General features: G+C 39.8%; 2 protein-coding genes across 4 annotated transcripts in view; both read left to right on the top strand.

The window, feature by feature from the left end:
- The first annotated feature begins 241 nt into the window (after positions 1-241).
- LOC139953641 (choline kinase alpha-like) lies at positions 242-15,045 on the top strand. 2 transcript variants are annotated; one of them, XM_071953137.1, is made up of 10 exons: positions 242-469; positions 2,472-2,619; positions 3,262-3,432; positions 5,548-5,681; positions 6,529-6,633; positions 9,258-9,316; positions 10,538-10,625; positions 11,381-11,617; positions 12,890-12,971; positions 13,335-15,045. In XM_071953137.1, exons 1-10 carry the CDS (start codon positions 357-359, stop codon positions 13,398-13,400), a joined length of 1,203 nt encoding a protein of 400 aa, XP_071809238.1. In that variant the 5' UTR covers positions 242-356; the 3' UTR covers positions 13,401-15,045. The 2 variants fall into 2 exon arrangements, with proteins under 2 accessions (XP_071809238.1, XP_071809239.1); XM_071953138.1 differs by lacking the exon at positions 2,472-2,619 and having other exon boundaries at positions 244-469; positions 3,210-3,432.
- Positions 15,046-15,918: 873 nt separating this feature from the next.
- Positions 15,919-19,806, top strand: part of LOC139953505 (uncharacterized) — a 49,090-nt gene continuing 45,202 nt past the window's right edge. For both annotated transcript variants that reach the window (XM_071952936.1, XM_071952937.1), the window contains exon 1: positions 15,919-16,100. The gene's annotated coding sequence lies outside the window, so the exon portion shown is untranslated. The remainder of the gene's footprint in view (positions 16,101-19,806) is intronic.

The raw sequence follows: 19,806 nt of genomic DNA, 5'->3' as shown, positions 1-19,806 counted from the left end.
ATAAAACAGCTAAGCAGGTTTCGAGGTGTTTCGCATACACACTGTTATTGAGCTTTGCTGAAAACACAGTTAAATCTCACAGAAATTCCACTGACTTCTAGTAACATTATTCATCATAAATTGTCTATTTTGTTCATTCTTTTAAAGTCGTGTCTTCATTTCTCACAAATTAGCAGCTCGAAAAGAGACTACGCACCAACAAGCTCTTCTTTGTACACGTACACAACAAGAATCACGTGTTGAAGTGATACGCTGTGTGTGCAGCATGACGAAACATCAACAACAGTTTTATTTTAGACTTGGCATATCGAAGAGACAGAAGTGGACGTAATTTTCATGGTTTTTGACTCTAAATAATGGCAGATGTTCGTGAAGAAATTCGACTGAAAGCTTTCAACTGGTGTAGGGACTACCTTGGCGGTACGTGGAGACATCTGAATTATAGTGATTTTCAGATACGCGACTTACGGTGAGTTTAGCAGAAGATTTTAAAAAGAAAGAATGGTGGTTGAGTCACATCCAATTGTTGGCCATTTTAGTTTAGAGTCCAAAGTTGCACCCTCCGTTTGCGACAACTTACGGTGTGCGTCCTACACTTTGGGGATTTATTTTTATATTTTATAAACCAACAAGTAATCGACGTTGTTTTTCTAAAATGTTAGGGAAACATATCCGTATCATTGCAAACGCCTTTCATTCGCGTTACGACGAGTTGCGATAAGGGCCCATGCAATTTCACACTCATAGAGCTACTTCCTTGATAAAAACAAGATTACCAACCAAATTTATACACGATTTTCAGGATAAGCAAGCAACAGCTGAATACCAGACCAAGCAATATGCAACAAATGAAAATTCGGTTGGAAATCCTGTTTTTATGAGGGAAGAAATTTCATGCTAAGCAAATTTTTGTGCTGCTCTATGAAATTGGGCTCAGGTGTAAACCCCCGACGGGAGGAGGGTTACGTTATCGCAACTATTTGTTTGGTAAACTGAAAAAAAAGTAAAAAATAAAGTGTGTATATTTGGGAAAGGTAGTCATACCTATTTTCTCATTATGGATGAACAGCAAGTTTTTGGCTAATCATGGTGGGATTGAACATTCATTATTATTTTTAATGTCTTCAATCCTTCATCATTCATTTGTTAAAGGCAGTGGACACTATTGGTAAATTGTCGAAGACTAGCCTTCACAGTTTATGTATCTCAACATATATGCATAAAATAACAAACCTGTGAAAATTTGAGCTCAATTGGTCATCAAACTTCCGAGATAATAATGAAAGAAAAAAACACCCTTGTGTGCGTTTAGATGGTTGATTTCGAGACCTCAACTTCTAAACCTGAGGTCTCGAAATCAAATTCTTGGAAAATTACTTCTGTCTCGAAAACTATGGCACTTCAGAAGGAGCCGTTTCTCACAATGTTTTATATCATCAACCTCTCCCCATTACTCGTCACCAAGTAAGGTTTTATGCTAATAAATATTTTGAGTAATTACCAATAGTGTCCACTGCCTTTAAATATGTCATTAAATTTGTTTTCAGTTTCTAAAAATAATATGTATACTCAACTAGTCAAGTACTATGTATTTTTCCAATATCGTATCCATGAAAATCCAAGGATGAATGCAGGTCTGGAAATTCATCTTTGAACATGTTGATGAAAGGAAAGGCATTTTGCATCAAATTGGGGAACTTTTGAAGGGCACCAAGGCCAAGACCAGGGGCAATGGAGGCATGGCATCCCTGGCATGCTTGTAATTGACCGATCCACTAAGCTCCGCCCCATTGCGTATTGACCAATCACAACTAAGCTTGGGCGATATCATTTATTTTATTCACGATATATCGCCGACAATATATCGCGATATTCGATATAATCGCGATTAATGAAATTTGACATCATCAGTCTTAAAACTCCAAGTGAAAGTTGTAGAAGAGACAGTCCTAGCATAAGAGAGGTGTTCTAATGACCTATTCTTCTGGTTTTACTCCAAACCTATGGTGTGCAAGATGTCTCAGCTAGCAAATACATCGCGATATTTAATCAAATCCATCCGATATCGAAATTGTGTCCAAATTAATATCGCGATATTCGATAATATCGTGATATCGCCCAAGCTTAATCACAACACAACAAAGGTCCGACAAATAAGGTCCGTCATGCGTGCGCGTATCTTGGCGCGCGATAGAGTTGTGCAGAAAGGCATTGGAGAGCCCCACGTGTTCTTGCTCACACGTGCGTCATGGGCGGAGCCTACTGGATCGATGTATTCCAGGCCTGATGTTGTTTAAGTTGCAGCTAATTTTTTATTAAGCTCAGGACTTTTTTTTCCAGTTTCAAAAACAAGTTAAAAACTCAAAGTTTGGGAGTTTTATTTTGGTAAAAAAAAAATAGAAAAAAAAAAATAGAGAGAAACTTAAGTTTAAAACTACCACTTATGACCATTACACTTTCACATTTCACAGGGGAGTCAGTTCACACACAGAGCCACGTCATCTTGTCTGTTCGTTTCCACAGTGGCTAGCTTGTGCTAATGAAACGGAGCCAAGAAGTGCCTTGCTTCATCTAAATCGTCATCCCATATTCCTGACAAACAGGCAGAGCGCCCTCAAGGTCTGAAGACTGAACATGTGAATGTCGAAGGAACAAGGACCAATTTTACAAAACAAAAATGATCCGAAAGACAAGTTGTGGGACCTGATTTTAAAATAAAATAATAAAAAAACTATTAAATAAAATATACGGGAGTTAAAAAAAGCAGGGCTGAAATTTCACAGAAAAAATCCTGGATCACATGTAAGTTGTGAATTTTAGCAGTACTTATGACAGACTTTGCTCCTAAATTGATTTTTTTTAATTTAATTTTTTTTTTTACACTAATCAGCGTGTTGTCAAGATCATGTCCGTTTTGAAGTTGGTCTTGGTTCACTAGGCTTGAATGTGGATTGCGTGAGTAGAATGAAAGGAAGACCTAGCCGTGTCAATTTTTGTAAATCAGAAGGACTATGCTATGCGAAAACTTTTGAAATGAGCCGCCATAAAATGCTATCACAGCAACAATTAAAAATGTCTTCATAGTGGAGAAAATTCCTTGGTGCCCTTGCGAACACAAAACGTACAGGCCTAAGTTGTTCTACTCAATGCAGTCCACACATTGTACACAATTAACAACCACTAACATTCTGTCTTGATTTTTCAAATAGAGCCGGTCTGAGTAACTACCTGTACCTTTGCTCTCTCCCAACCGATGAAAAGGGGCGTAAGAACGAACCCAGAGAGGTCCTGCTCCGTGTCTACGGAGAGATTTTCTACGAGAGCGATGCGCCATTGCTAGACTCGATCATCTTTTCGTTGCTGTCGGAGCGAGAGCAAGGACCGAGGCTGTATGGTGTCTTTACAGAAGGTCGGCTGGAGCAGTACATTCCTGTGAGTATAAAGGTTCAGGCAGGCCTTTTATGCTTTGAACAGTAATAGACCTTATGCATTGACGTCATCCAGCGGCCATCTTAGTGGAAAAACGGTGACGAAACAATCCAAAAGCACAGATTTGTACCCGTGGCGTACAGGATTGGCCAATGAACAACCTCCTTTTGACCTCTAGGTGAGGGTGCCCTACTGATATGACGTCATGTGCATAAGGTTTATAAAATGGCAAGGGCACCAAGGCTCTTTCTTCTTTCTAAAGGGCACCCTACTAGAGCATTTCAAGGGCACCAAGGCAATGACCAGGGGCACGGAGGCAATCGCCTTTGTTGCCTCCGTGAAGTATCAGGCCTGGTGATAATAGGCAGAATAATAATAGTAATAATAAAGACTTGTAGTATGCACATATCCACCCTGCTTGGTGTTCAAGGCGCAGTTAAACCAAAAAACAAAGAAAAGAAACTAAATCTTGCAACTAAATAAGTCCTTGGAAACCTGTGACGTAGTATGTAAGATATGTTTTGAGAAGAGATTTGATTGTTTCGGTACAAAGTCAACGCCTAAGATTAAGTGGTAGAAGGTTGCACCTGTGAAGTTTTAGACCAGATCTTACAAAACTCATAGAGACATAATCTAGCAATGTCTGTGTTGACTTTGTTGTGATATTTGTTTAATAATCAGTGTTGCACCACCCCTTATATTAAGAATGGAACGCTCTGCTGCCTATCTGTTTGTTATCTTTTTTTATCTTATAACTTCTGACAAGGGGGTTGTTGTTTTCATTTGAATACAATGTGACATTTGTCAGAATCAATTAATAACCCAAATGAGCCAATCAATTTTTTTTAATGATTTTTAAGTCACTGGTTCTGTTGGACTGAGGACTGCATTTTTCAGTATAAGCTTGGGCGATATCGATTTATTTTATTCACGATATATCGCCGACAATATATCGCGATATTCAATATAATCGCGATTAATGAAATTTGACATCATCAGTCTTAAAACTCCAAGTAAAAGTTGTAGAAGAGACAGTCCTAGTATAAGAGAGGTGTTCTAATGACCTATTCTTCTGGTTTTACTCCAAACCTATGGGGTATCAGCTAGCAAATACATCGCGATATTTAATCGATATATCGATATATCGCAATTATCGCGATATATCGATATTTCGATTAAAACCAAATTCATCCGATATCGAAATCGTGTCCAAATTAATATCACGATATTCGATAATATCAGTAGAGCGTTTAACAACAACAAAAGTTTGTAGAGTACAAACCCTTCCCTTTTCACATGTTTCAAGTTACAAAAAAAACAAGAGCAACTATAAATATAAATATTAATAGTAAACTTGCGGGGTGCAACCATGGGTAAAAACTCTTTTGAAGGAGTGGTGGCTCTGAAAACAGCCGGTTTGGTTTTGACGTATCGAACAGTAAGACGAGCAGAGTAGGCCTTTTCAGAGCCTACACTCCTTCAAAAGAGTTTTTACCCATGGTTGTACCCGCAAGTTTACTATTAATGTTTATATTTATAGTTACTCTTATTCACCACACCATGCAAAGCTTCAAACACCATTTGCAAAAAAAACAACAAAAAAAACAACATTGTCCTACATCCTCTTGTCCTCTTGGGCCGTGTCCGAGTTGGCGACTTCGGCTACGGCGCGCGCGTCTGCTATTCTTCAACACTGACAGACGCGCTGATCTAGCCGTAGCTGTAGCCAAAGTCGCCAATTCGGACACGGCCTTACAATTCCTGAAAGATTTAGGGTGGTCGGGTTGGCATAGTAGTATCTTTCCTCACCTACCACGTCTAAGACCCCAGTTCAAATCACACCTGGGGCACTATGTGGCTCAGGTTTTGAGACCCTTCAAGACTGTGTGGGTTTTTCCATGGAACGATTCTCTGGTTTTTTTTTCCTACACCTAAAACTGAAAATTTCTTCTTTGTCTTTTTTGATAGTACATGTACAGTCAATTTTCTGAGAGTCCTTGACATCACAGTAGTACCAATAGTGTCCACTGCCTTTAAATGAAATGAAATTGAGGAATCAAAACACTTTGTGAAATGACACCCAAGTAAACAAATTTCCCCTGTCTTTGTTCTTTCCAGTCAAGATGTTTGACGAGGGAGGAACTGTCGGATCCCAAGTTCTCAACGGAGATCGCAGAGAAGTTGGCCAAGTTCCACCATATGGACCTGCCACTATGCAAGGTGCCAAGATGGCTCAACCAGGTCTTAGATAAGTAAGTCACTTTGTTCATTATGGTGTGTCATGGCCCAGCTGTCTGGTTCAACAGATTTCTAAGCTTTGGTGTTGTCAGCAGCAGAGTCTATTCTGCTTTACCAGCCAGGCTCCTAGTGGATGGTATCCATTCCTACATCCTTACAGCGTATGAATGGACCCTTCCCATAAAATATGCTACTTACATTCACGCATGCGTACAGACCCTGTTGGTTGGCAAACACCATAGAGTTGTGCACTAAGCAGACGCGCAATCGCGTCTGCGTCCGACCCATTAGCCGTGTACAAAACAGCGCGATGCTCCCTCATTTTGTCAACCAAAACGTTAGTGCGCACGCGCTATGTGCAATTTACATATTTCATGGGAAGGGTCCATTGGGTAACCATGTTTCAGCCCTCAGAAGTTGGTGGTAGCGTACCCCTCTTGACAGTTGATCTGGGTCGCCAGCCCAAATCAGTTAGTGTAGCCCTCACCTTAAAGTGGCCGACCAGCCTTGTGAGTTGAGCAATATCTCATTTAACAAAAGTGCAACAAAAATAGGGAAATCTCCGTGAGGGCATCACTACAGGGCCCAATTTCATAGAGCTGCTTACATGCAGAAAATCTTGCTTAACAATCTGCTTAGCATACATGAGCAAGAGACCAGTCACCAGTGGTACATGTGGCATGGTAATTTTGCTGGTAACCTTATTCTGGTACACATAACTTTGTTGCGCTAACCATTTTTTTATGCTTAAGCAGCTCTGTGAAACTGGACCCAGGTTGTTATAAATCAAGACCCTGGGTATGAGTGTGCAATTGACGATGACACATGAAACTGACTGCATCAACCTTGTTCCCATAACAGGTGGACAAATATTGCCCTGTCGGTTGAGTTAGATGATCCAGTGCCACAGCGGATGCTGGATCAGATCAGATCACATGACCTCATCAAGCAACTCCAATTCGTAAAGTAAGAAGAAACTTTAATTTTTTCCCTTTTTTTTTTTTAAGCTGTTGGCTTCAATTTGGATAAAATCGTCCAAAATGTGCACTTTTTTTTTTCTTCAAGTTTTGCAAATGTTGTGTGTACAACACATGCAGGCTAGTGGAAAAAAAAAACTACGGGCGACCCACAAAATTTTGGTTGCCGTAAAATACTTAATGGTGAAATAAATCGCAGGCAGCCAGTTTGTCTGGATAACACTGAAAATGTTGAGCTTCTTCTAAAATAGGGCACGACAGCCAACGGGGATGATGGGCACACCATTTAGTTTATGGTTTTTTTTTTTAGAGGGGGGGGGGGGTTCTGTTTATTTTAATTGAATAATCCTTTGTGTGAGTCAGTAGGATTTTAATTTAGTCTGTGTGACAGTCGCCAAAAGATGAGTGTTGGCGACGTAACGTTTTTGTAGAAATATTTTCTGCTTTTAGCAATGAATAGCTACAGCTAACTGGTCCAGATGGCTTGCTCACTGAAGAAACTGGCACACCCTGTCTGGACTCGTCAACAAAATAGACGTGTAGACTTTGACTTCATGATTATGGTTTTGATAACAACATAAGAAAATGCATGTGCTCTAAATATTTGTCTTTAAACATGGACTTCAGTTTTGTAGTTCAGGTTTAGTGCTGATAATATTTTTAAAAATACTGACAGCCTTTGCACATAAAAGGGATAATTTATGATGAATGATAATCACATTTGTTTTTTAATCTCAGTGCTGACTTACATTGGGTGCGTTCGTTTAGCTTCCCTGGGTCGACCCCGGTGTGTGGCGGTTTTTTTTCCAGGACGAACGTGGGTAATTATCTGTACACGTTCATCCTGGAAAAAAGACACGCCACACACCGGGGTTGACCCGGGGAAGCTAAACGAACGCACCCATTGAGTAAGATGCCACATGCCTGGAGTTAGCCATTTGCAAGTTGTATTTGAATAATGTCTGGTACAATGACTCGTTTAGTCACAATGTACTGCTTACATTTGAATTCCTCAGACTATAGAGACAGTTGCTTTGTCAAATGGTTTGGGGCAAGCTTTTGTATACGTGTAGCAACCTCCAGATGAGCAAACCCTGGGGTGGATTTCACAAAGGTAGTCCTAACTTAGGACTAGTCCTAGGCAATGCTAAGAGATCAGACTAGTCCTAAGTTACGTCCAGTAACTCATCCTAACTTAGGACTGGTCCTACCTCTTAGCATTGCCTAGGACTAGTCCTAAGTTAGGACTACCTTTGTGAAATCCACCCCTGGTACCTTTGTGCCATACACATTCATTCAGAATTTTGCATTCAATTCAATTCATTCAACTGATTGATAGGCTTTCGAGTCACAGTGGTTAGGTTCACATTTTATTAATCCTGGCCATCTTAGAATGGGCTTGTCCTGTCTGTTTTTATAATTGTCTTGCTTGATTGCCAGTGCTCTGTCTCATTCAATCATTAGTTTACAATTCTTCTAGGTGTCATAAGTTTACACTCATTGTTTCTTATACCATGTATACTGTTATATTTCTTTAGTATGGTAATATTGTATCTTGTACTGTTTGTTGAAATCTTGGCCGAATAAATAATAATAATAATATTAATAACTCGTTGATCAAGCACGCGATGTACCAGACAATATTCAAATCTAACACGCAAATGGCTAATTACACGGTGGCAACGACCTCCGTTGCCCCTGGTCTTGCCCTAGGTGCCCGACCCTTCAAAGTTGCCTTGCCCTCTCAACTAAATTTTGAATTTTCAGAACTGATACCAGTGTAATTTGTTTGTGGAAATCATTCTCTCTTTCTGTTTCTTATTAGGGTAGATTTTCCCAGCCGTTTTCACAAATGTACATTCATTTTAACACCTGGCTCATTCAAGTTCATTTGACAATGAATGCTCTGTTGAACCAAAAGGCTCTGTCAAAAGGAGTAGTTCACAGTTTCACCAGTTACATTTAACCATTCACTGATCCATTAAAGATGCTATGTCAGATTTTTGGCCGATTTGACCCAACAATTTTGATTTAAAATTCAATAGGTATTTTGATGGGGGTCGAGAAAGTTACAAACTTTCAATTGAGCCATTGCTCGAAAAAGTCTGCCAATTATTAGTAGCAGTGAAATAAAGTGCTCAAAATTTGTTTTTGTCGGGATCCCGACAATATAACACGTGACCAAGTGTTTTATAAGAAACGTTTGAAATTTTTGTCAGGGTTCCTAACCATTAAAAGTAAAAGTTAAACTTTTTTTCCGTTAGAGCGGGTGATACTCTTTGAAATACCATTCACACAAAAAAATCTATTTTTTAATGTTAGGGGCCATAAATCTGACTTGGCATCTATAATTGGATTAGAGGAAAATGCAAGAATGTAAATGCGTGTTTAGGAAATGTAATGAATTTCTGATGACATTGGCTGGGAAGACCTCTTTTAACAGGATAGACTGCTGATTAAGAGACTATCTTTGGAGATAATCTTTGGAGATTATCTTTGTAGATTAACTTTGCAGATTTAGTCCCTCGTCTAATACCCCAAGCGTTGTTAAGTTTCAGCAATTCATTTCTTCTTTTTTTCTTTCCCTTTTCCAATCTACAAACGTTTTCACAGGGGACTGATTGCCAATTCCAAGAGCCCAGTTGTTTTCTGTCATAACGACTGTCAAGAAGGTAAATGGAACCACAAGCTTAACAATTTCATTCAGGGGCGTGGTCATCTCAGATGTCGGGCGTGGTCATCTCAAATGTTGGGCGTAGTCATCTCAGATTTTGGGCAGAGCTGTTGGAACCACTAGCTTGATAATTTCATTCAGGACGGAGTCGGGCGTGGTCATCTCCGATTTTGGGCCTGGTCATTTTAGATTTCGGGCGGAGCCGCTGGAACTGCTACCATGCAAATTTCATTCAGGGCGGACTCGGGCGTAACCTGCTGAGGCAGGGTCATTTCAGATTTCGGGCGGAGCCATTGGCCGTGCTGGAGACGATGGTGCCTCGTGGCGGCAAAAGAAATTGTTGATTATTTTCCTTTACATTTCTAGAGATGGTTTAAAATAATTAATGAATTTAAAGACTTTTTAATTTTCACATTTCATAATTTCATCTACTGAAAAGGTGAGCAACTAGGGGTCGTCCAAAGTTTTCAACATTTTGAAAAGTCTGACAATGTTGACGAACCTTGGACACCTCAAAGTCTCAATTCCACAATGTTCTTGTTTCTCTTTTCCGCATCTCTTCTCTTCATACAGGAAAGTCATCTTCATTTTTGAGAGATTTTCGCCTCATCTTTAAGTAAACACACCTCAGTGGTCATGGATACATCGATTACCCCCTCCTCCCACCCCCGTCACGAGTCCAAAGAACACTCATTTCAAGCTCAAATTAGTAATTTATAGACGGTATGACCTCTGACTTCACTCGAAAACCATAGCATGATTTGCGCGCATACCGCCGGGCAAACTCTTTTTGTTTCCAGCCAGCTAGAAAGTGTATGCAATCTTACCATGACTACGCATCTTTTTGCCCGTTCAAACAGGACGTATACAGTGTTTTGTCAACAGAAGGCTATTCGAATGTAAACATAGGTCACGTCGTCTATATTTTTAGGTCCTTTTTATTTGTCCTGCTTTCACATGTCCTGCTTCCATCTGAGTGCATTTTTTTTGTTGTGTCTTTTAATCTAAAATTCTGTGTGAAGATTTGATTGTGAGCAGGGGGCCATGGTGTGTTTCCTTGTTTAACTATTTTGAAGTTGTGATGTGTTTTTCACTAATGTAATTTTTGTATCGAGGACCTCCATGGAAAGCAGTGCTGATTGCTGATCGGGGTTCACCCTCGTAATCTACTAGACAAGATGTATATAAGAAATAAAAACTAATTTGCTTTGCTCGTTAGGTAACATCCTCTTGGCCAAAGGGAGTCCAACACTGAAGGAAAACTCATTGGTGCTGATCGATTTTGAATATTCCAGCTACAACTACAGGTGAGTGTCTGACTTTACATGTATCTTTAAGGCCCGATCACACAGGCCTTGATAACAAGAACGAAAACGATAATGTTAACAATGCACGCCCTTGATTGGTTGAACGAGCGTGGGCGTATTCTGCGTGGAGCAATTCAACCAATAGAATGCGTTCTCTTTGTGTCATGATCGTTATCGTTTTCATTATCGCTGCAGTGTGACTCGGCCTTCAGGCCCAGTTTCATAAACCCTGTAAGCAAATAAACTCGCTAAGCACAGAAATAAATCCATAAAGTTTACATTGTTGGACACTGTTGGAACTGGTGCCCCACTCACTGTTTGCTTTGCTAAGCATTATTTTTTGCCAAATGGCTTTATGAAATTGGACCCTAGCCCTTTCCGTGCCAGAAGACCTTAGCATCAATGAACCTTTTCGTACCAGATGGCCTCAACAACAATGAACCATTCATCTGTATAACTGGCTTATGGCTATTGTTATTCCATAAGTTGAACCCAGCCTGGCTTCTTTCTTTCTCACCCATTCTTCTCAACTAGCAATACCATTTCGGCTAATGCGCAAATTTTTTTTTTCATTTTTTTTCTTCACAAGAATTATGAAGAGAAAACCATGGAACGCTGCAGCTTGCGAACTGGGAGTTTCAAAACCAATATAAATGCCCAGTAAAAAGCATTCAGAAGACCTTGTTCAATTCAGCATGCTTCGGTCAAACATCAAAAAAATTCAAATGAAAAGTTTGTTGTTGTTTCATTAACAGAGCGTCAGACATGGCTAACCATTTCTGCGAGTGGGCGATCGATAACAACAAAGAGAGCGCGCCGTTCTTCTCTCTGAACCCTGAAGACTTCCCAACGGAAGAACAGCAGTTGAAGTTCATCCGGACTTACCTTGCAGAGTTTAAAGACGAGGGCGACCGAGGCGATGGGGACAGTCCCGAATGCAACCGCAAGACGGCGGAGGCCGTCGAGAAAGACATGCTTCGAGAGATACAGAGGTACAGTTGAATTTAATGGTATCACAACACCATTGTTGGCGTCATGGCCGAGCGTTTAAGAGCGGCGGATTCAAGCTCTGGTGTTTGACCAGCCGAGTGTGGGTTCGACTCCTGGTCGTGACACTTGCTACGTAAAATTTGGGAGGTAGTGCTTTCTCTGCTCTACCGGCCAGGCCTACATCCGTATGGACTGTAAAAGGGGCAACCCTGTTTTAGCCCTACAAGAAGGTGGCAACGGCCTCTGGGAAAAAAAGATTGTAGCCCACACCTTGAAGTGGCCTTCAGGCCTTGTGTGTCTGGCGACGTGCATAAAAAAAATGTTTAAAAAAAATCACGTTCACTTACAGACTGACTCCCCAAAGGGGTTAAAACAGGCCACCGTTCCACTGGGTGTGCGTAGATTCTTGTTCAGGAACATGCGGCAACAGGGCAGTAGCGACAGTCCAAATAAGGATATGCCAGCGAACCAGTGGGAAACATTTAGTATGTTTATGCCCGGCGGGACCTGGATGTGTTCTCATTTGAACATATCAGGCAATCCGACTTTTGAGACGCTCCCTTAGCCTCGAATCTGTGTTGAATTTCCGTACAAGTGTTGAGTGCCAAATTGCTCTTTGCACGAGTTTCAAACTTTGCATCAGCCAAATGTCTGACCTACCAACTGAGCTGGGCACTGAAATTTGCACACTCTGCCCAATCATCTGATAGAGCCCTCTTTGACTAGTGTCATCAGAGCCCAATTTCATAGAGCTGCTAAGCACAAAAATGTGCTTAGCATGAAATTTCTGTCTCCATAAAAACAGGATTACTGACCATATTTCAACATGATTTTCAGGATGAGCAAACAACAGCTGAATACCAGTAAAAAGCAATATGCAACAAATGGAAATTTGGTTGGTAATTCTGTTTTTATCGAATAAGAAACTTCATGCTAAGCTAAATTGTGTGCTTAGCAGCTCTATGGAATCGGGCCCTGATCATGTCGTCAGGGGTGGATTTTCAAAGAGTAAAGACTGGTCGTACCTCCTCGAGTTACTCGTTCTAACTTAGAACTAGCCTCAAGTTTGTAATGGCTCCTAAAGATTTATAGGACTAGTTGTAAGTTTAACAGTTATAAAATGTTTGTGAAATCTACCCCAGGTCATGTTTTAGCAGACTGTGAAGGTGTTTACATCCCATTCTTCAACTTGGCCATGTGATCTCCTCTCGACCAATCAGAATGTTTAAACTTGTCCCCGGTATTTTATGAATTTGATTTGAATCTCTCTTCAGGTTTACTCCGATTATACATTTTTTGTGGACCACATGGAGTTGCGTCCAAGCTAAAGTTTCTCATACGACGTTCGGCTACATGGTGAGTAAAAGTTCCTCTTCATGACAAGACGAGATCAGTAGTTGTTATGAAACATAATTTATTACTTTCAGTCCAAAAGCTCACTCTTAACAGGGCCAAGTTTCATAGAGCTGCTTAAGCAGGAGCTGTTGCTTAAATCGTTTCTGCTTAGCAACAATCGGCATGATAATAGTCACACATTGTTCATGTGAAATGGCATTTTGGCTAGTAACCATATTTTGATAAGCGTAGTTTTTGTTGTGCTTAGCTACTTTTGGTGCTTAAGCACCTCTTTGAAAATTGGCCAAAGTCGTGTTCGAGCGTTCTCATTGTTGGTTTGGCTCTCTTAATTAATACTTACTTTTTATTTGTTTTTTCCGCCAGGAATATGGACTTGCCCGATTCAACGAGTATCTCAGAACAAAGGAAGCCTTACCCAGTGACATGTGATCTTTGACCTCGTCATTTGACCTTTGACCTGAGGTTGAGAAATCTTTAATTCCAAAGCCTTTATACAGCATCAGCTGAAGTAAATGTATGTGCTACTCAAAGGTTCCATAGTATTCTCATTTTTCTGTAAATACAACTTTTTTTCATAAACATTTTGCATGAAAGTTGAATATTTTTGCAGCTGAAGACATGCTGTCCAAAAAATGTGTTTTTCCTTTTTTTCTTTCTTCTTTTATTCGTTTATGACTTCAGCTCAAATTCTTTACAATAGCTCATCAGATAAAATTAAAAAAACTTTTCTATTTTTTAATTTTTCATTTAATAATTATGAAGCAACTCTTCCATAATTAATATTTCTTGCCATATTAAGAAAGGGTGAATTATTTATGTTGACGTGACTTCCCCGCTAAAAACGGGCACTTCTCAGATGAAGTGAAATGCCATTAAAAGTACAGCCATCCAGAACATTAGACTTGACTCAAGTCCCAATCCCGTGAGATTCCTTTCATTTTCAGTCCCATAAGCAATTTGTCTATCTCCCGTGACCTTTAGACAATACCCATTGTCTAAAGGTCACGGGAGATAGACAAATTGCGTTGTCAGCAGTAAGGGACATGCGCAGCTGTAATTCGGAATAGGCTTATTGTCAAAATCAGAAAACTTATGGGCGAATGGCATACCCCAAACCTGTGCCGCGCCGCAATAGCTGCATTTTGACAGAGAGGGCACACTGCTATACGGCTTGTTTGCTAGTTGGTGCGATTTGCTCTCACATGATAATGGGACTTGAATCAAGTCTACCAGAACGTCAGCTTTGTTGTGAGAAAGACTTGCTCAGACCTCACTTTGATTTGTATCATTTCCCTTGGTTAATATTTGTTATTAATTCTTTTAAATTTTATATTTTAAAATGGTTAGCAATCTTTTGTATTAATGGGCTGGTGTATTTAAGGCAAACGGTATTAATTTCAAAACTATTCCTACTTAAAGGAACATTACAGAATTGTTTTTTGCTAACAAAACAGTTACTGGCAGTGTGAGCACTTTATGTAATTCACCATATACATAAACTGACAAACCTGTAGAAGTTTAAGATTGATTGGCCATCTGGGTCACGAGAGAATAGTAAAAAAAAAAAAGATTACAAATTAATTTTGCATTGCATCGATGCCAAAATAAAAATGAATAAAACGCTCACTGAGCGATAAACTCCAAACGCAAAATTAGATTATTTATTTTTCATCAAATATGACATTTCAGACAGAAAAATTTCAAGGGATGTTTTCAACTATCATCATCATTAGACTGTAAGTTTAATGTAAATCTGTGATCTTCACGATTTTTGTTTCTTACCAATTCTGTAACGTTCCTTTAATTGAATAAAAGGCAGTGTCCAAATTGGCCGCTATTGCTACGACTGAGGCTGGATTGCCACATAACTGTACGGTGAAGTACAGGGCATTTTTAGCAACACCCTCAGCAACAGTTCTAGCTGTACCGATAGTCGCCAGTTCGGATAAGGAAAGATAACTACATGTACATGTAATATCCATCCAGTTACGATGTTAAATAATGTCCTGGTTATTTATGATTTATGAAAAATAAATAATATTGGTGGTTATGATGATTAATCATAAAAACTTAATCATGTTTTGGCCTTGATTATTTCAAGTTGGTGTCTGTTCATAAAGCTAGGCCTAAGTTTCCTTCTGAAATCTCACTGATTCTAAAGCTAGTACAACAAGTACCTAAATCAATTCTCCAGAGCTAAGTTTCCATCTGAAAGCTTATTGATTCTAAAGTTCATACCAGTACCAATCCTCCAGAGCTTAGTTTCCATCTGAAAGCTCACTGATTCTTAAGTTCATACACGTAAGACTTTAGAGCTAAAGTTTCCATCTGAAAGCTCACTGATTATAAAGTTTATACCAGTACCAAACCTCCAGAGCCAAGTTTCCATCTGAAAGCTCACTGATTCTAAAGTTCATACCAGTACCAATCCTCCAGAGCTAAGTTTCAATCTGAAAGCTCACTGATGATTAAGTTCATACCAGTACCAATCCTCCAGAGCTTAGTTTACATCTGAAAGCTCACTGAGTTAAACTGTATTTGATTATAAACCTCATACCAATCATCCTTCAGAGAAATATTTCATCTCATGATTATTAAGTTAAATTTCTTTTAAAATGACAATATTATTATTTTGGATTACAGTTTGAATAATATGTCTATTACTTATGCTTGCATCCAACTCAGAATACTAAGTAGACCTTTCCATTCGTACAAAACGACCAGCAGACTATAGAATCGAATGGGAGAACATAAAGTATTTCATGATGATTTGTGCATTAAGTGTAAAATATATTTACTTCAACTCTTTCAATCAAACAAAATAAAATAACTTGAACTCGCCACGAGAGGGCGCGAATCCAAACAATGCCTGGTTCGCTGCCTGGCCTTCTATCGATCTGTTGTTATGTAATGATTACCAGTGACGTACAGACCGTGTGAAGTCAAAAGAAAAAAGACGGAAGTAAAAAACCACTGACTGACTGAACGAAAAAGTGGCACAAAACTTTCTTCAATTGAAACCGATTTCTCCGTTTAACGGCTAGCTGTTGGTCCCGACCACAAACACACGACTGACTTTGTATTGAGACAGAGAACAGAGACGTTTGTCCCGCGAGCGAAGACAAAAAGGTACGGTTTAATTTAGCCCCACTTGTGTGTGTGGCCAAGGTCCTTGGCAAGGAAAGATTCAGCTACACAAGTGGGGCTAGGTTTAATTTTGCATAGAAAATGTTGTAAATAATTTTATGAATGACAATAATCAATAATAAGATTAACAACAAGGGAAAGGTGATATTGATTAAAAATGTGTCACAACAACAACAGACAGAAGAAAGGAATTCTGAACATGCATATACATAACAATGTGACTGTTTTGGGCTGTCAAGTGATAAGTTTTAAAAGAGAGAGCCAATGATTTTATGTATGAATAATTATATGATTATGATGACAATTGACATTGAATGACGAGGTTCGTTCCGCCATCGATTCCGTGACGTTGAACGGAGACGATAACCATGTCATGATAGCGGAACAAACCTTAAAGTTCTAGGTAGAACTACATGTAGAAGTAGGCCTATTATTATCAGTACACAAAATTTTACGTAACAAAGTTAGCATAGTCAAAGAAAATTTCTATTAGCCTAGACCTAACATTTCTATTAGCCTAGGCCTGGATTCCATGGACTTTCATCTTTGAAAAAAATAAATGAAAAAAATTGAAAGGGCATGAAAACCATAGTCACCGGACCGTGGACAAGTGGTTAGAATGCAGGACTTGTAATCACAAGGTTGTCATGTTTGTGGGTTCGAATCCCCCAGCTAATCGCTGATTACGTAACAAAGTTACCATAGTCGATGAAAATTTCCATTAGCCTAGAGTCTAGACCTAACAATAACATTTCCATTATCATAGGCCTGGAATTTCATCTTTGTAAAAAAAAAAAAAATAATAATTAGGACTAGGTTATCATGTTTGTTGGTTCGAATCCCCCAGCTAATCGCTGATTTCACAACGACTAAATTAATATTGTCACAATTTCTTGATAGACGTTAAACCAATGTTTGTATATGAGAGAGATTGGCTGTTGCCAGCTTGGTGTTTATATCCCCTTGTGGGAGTTTGCTGAGTTCCCTTGATGGGAAGATCATCTGAACAAAAAAACCACAAAGAAAATGCAGGCCATTTTCCTTTGAGTTTGATTTTGCAAAGGGCACATGCCAGAGATTCGACGCGAAACTGTTGATGGGGCACCAAGGCCGAAGACCAGGGCCCAATTTCATGACTCTGCTTACCGCCGAATTCTGTGCTTACGATCGCGATTCTCCGCTTACGTGCAAGCGCCGAATTTCTGCACTAGCCTTGTAAGCGTAGAATGCCTAGTAACGTGAAGTACGCACGCGCAGATGCCCAAATTCGCCGCTAACCCGTGTAAAAGACGCTTGGCGTAAGCACAGAATTCCCTGCTTCCGTAAGCACCGATTCTGTGCTTACGGTAAGCAGAGCCATGAAATTGGGCCCGGGTGCACTGGAGGCTATGGTCTCCGTGGCCTGCATGTAATTCCAGACCTGCATTGCTATTGAGTTACTCGGCACCCGTTTTGTACTAAGAATTAAGAATTAAGAATTTTGTACTAAGAATTAAGAAAACCACTTTAAGAAACACTTCCTTGCCAACCCGAGCCGAGGTATTTATTGTTCAGAACTTTTTTGGGGAGCTTTTTTTCTTGTTTGTTGAGTGCTCTTTTTCCTTTGAAATGGTACCATCCTTTTATCATTGTTTGACAGTCAACAATTGAGTGAGGGTATGTTCAGACAGCGTACTAACTTAGACCCGAACCGGTCTAACTTTTACGAGCAGCGGGGGGTGGTCGTAAAAATAAAAACCCATTGCGTTCAGACAGCACAGAGTTAAACCCGATCCGGTTTATCTTCGGTTTTAAGAGGTCAAAGTAGACGCGACCCCGTTGCTCTACATCCGGTTTTATTCATCAGATTCACGCACCGAGTGTGCCGAGATACTGAGTGCCCCATGCCCTGGATGATCAGACAGGGCATAATTATTGGATACAAATGGCTCACTCGAACGCGGTAACAGTTTTACCGTTGGGAGGATATGGGCACTTAAAACAAACATGAACACGACTCGAAATTATTTTTTTAAACAAACAAAATATTGATACAAACCGCCGAGAAAACTCACCAAAATATTGTCCATATCCATGAAACAGAACACGTTTCATTTTTGTGTTTTGTTTTATACCACCGTTTCCGATTTAAAAAATACTTTTAGTTTGTACTTCAATCGATTGGAAGTTGCGGTCTCTCAAAAGCTGGTGCCGCGATTTTTATTCCGATTCGTTCATAAACACAACTACACACGTGCAAGTTACGTAAATACATGTACTTTGCAGTATTTTCCCAACTTCCCAACAACGTGGTGATATTGCTGGCGTAGGGAATTTCCCCTACACACAGCCTCGCGCCCACTGCAGTTCATTCTCCTAGATTGAAAGTACAGCACGCTAGTAATGGTGACGGCAATAGAAAGGCACATCCACGGGATCGGTGATGGATAACTATGGGATATCAGAGAGTGATCACTATGGGATGGCAGCGCTGTACATGTGAGAAGCAATACAAAATATGCTTCTTTGCTGCGCTCGTAGTATGCGCATGAAAAACAGTTTCAATTTATTGTAGGACACTCAACAAAAAAAGCTTGGAAAATATAATTTTGTTTCAGAATTTAATGAATCATGGGCGTGGGCCTGTGTTAAACTGCATACACCGATCGAGAGGGTTTCGCCAACTCGGTAAGCGGCAAGAAATTAATATAAATACTCGGTGCTTTTCAGCATCAGAGGCAACAGAAACCGTATACAAGCACTCCGGGTCCCGGGCGTGTGCATTGAACCACACAATGGGTCGTCCGTTGTGAGTTAAAACCGGATGTCATTCTGTCCACACGCAGTGTTAAAAGATAAACCCGAACCGGTTTAGACTTAGACCGCCTCGCTGGACGGTTTAAGTTTTGGGGTTTAAACCCGATCCGGTCTAACTTTATTTGCGTTCACACGCACAAAAGTTGAACCCGAACCGGTCTAAGTGGACTTAGACCAACTTTAGCACGGCGTGTGAACGACCTCTGAGTGAGTCATCTATGGGAAGGGGGGTCATGAATAAAAGTTAAACTTAATTAAAACCCTGACTTTACAAATGAAAGACTTGTAACAAAGATGCTCACAATTAGAAGCTCCATAAAGGATGAGTCGTAGTAGTAGTAGGCACTCAGTGGTTCACACAACACTAGCACTCCCAGTTAGCAGTAACAATGGATTGAGTTCTCAAACCCTGCTTGACTGCGTTGGTTTTCCCTGGAATTATTCTCTGGGGTTTTCAAATTTTTGTAGTGTCCTTTTTTTGTGAACAGTCTTAATGAAAATACCGCGGTAGGTAACTCCTCTTTTCTCAACAAATATAGACACAATTTAACCGAAACTTTCAGCCACTTGACTTTTGTTGATCTTTCTTGATAGTTTCCTTTTAAAATAAATTATCATCTTAACAGAAACCAAACGAAAGTGTTTTAACAACTGTTTGTGAAAAAATAACACTGCAGCATGTGCAGGGTTGTGCAATGTTTCTGTAGATGATGTAGATCTATCTAAGGTACACTTCCAGGGTCATGGGTATAAATACAGACTGATACAGAGTAAACACAGTGTAACAGTTTGGTCCAATTAGTTTGATCTGGGGCCAATTTCATAGAGCTGCTTAAGCAAAAAATAGCTAGCTTATTTTACACATGTTACTGGCCAAAATGTCATGCCATAC

This window comes from Asterias amurensis, chromosome 22 (assembly GCF_032118995.1).
Source record: "Asterias amurensis chromosome 22, ASM3211899v1".
Taxonomy (NCBI): domain Eukaryota; kingdom Metazoa; phylum Echinodermata; class Asteroidea; order Forcipulatida; family Asteriidae; genus Asterias; species Asterias amurensis.
The sequence above is the reverse complement of the archived record's forward strand: the minus strand, read 5'-3'. Positions and strand labels throughout refer to the sequence as shown.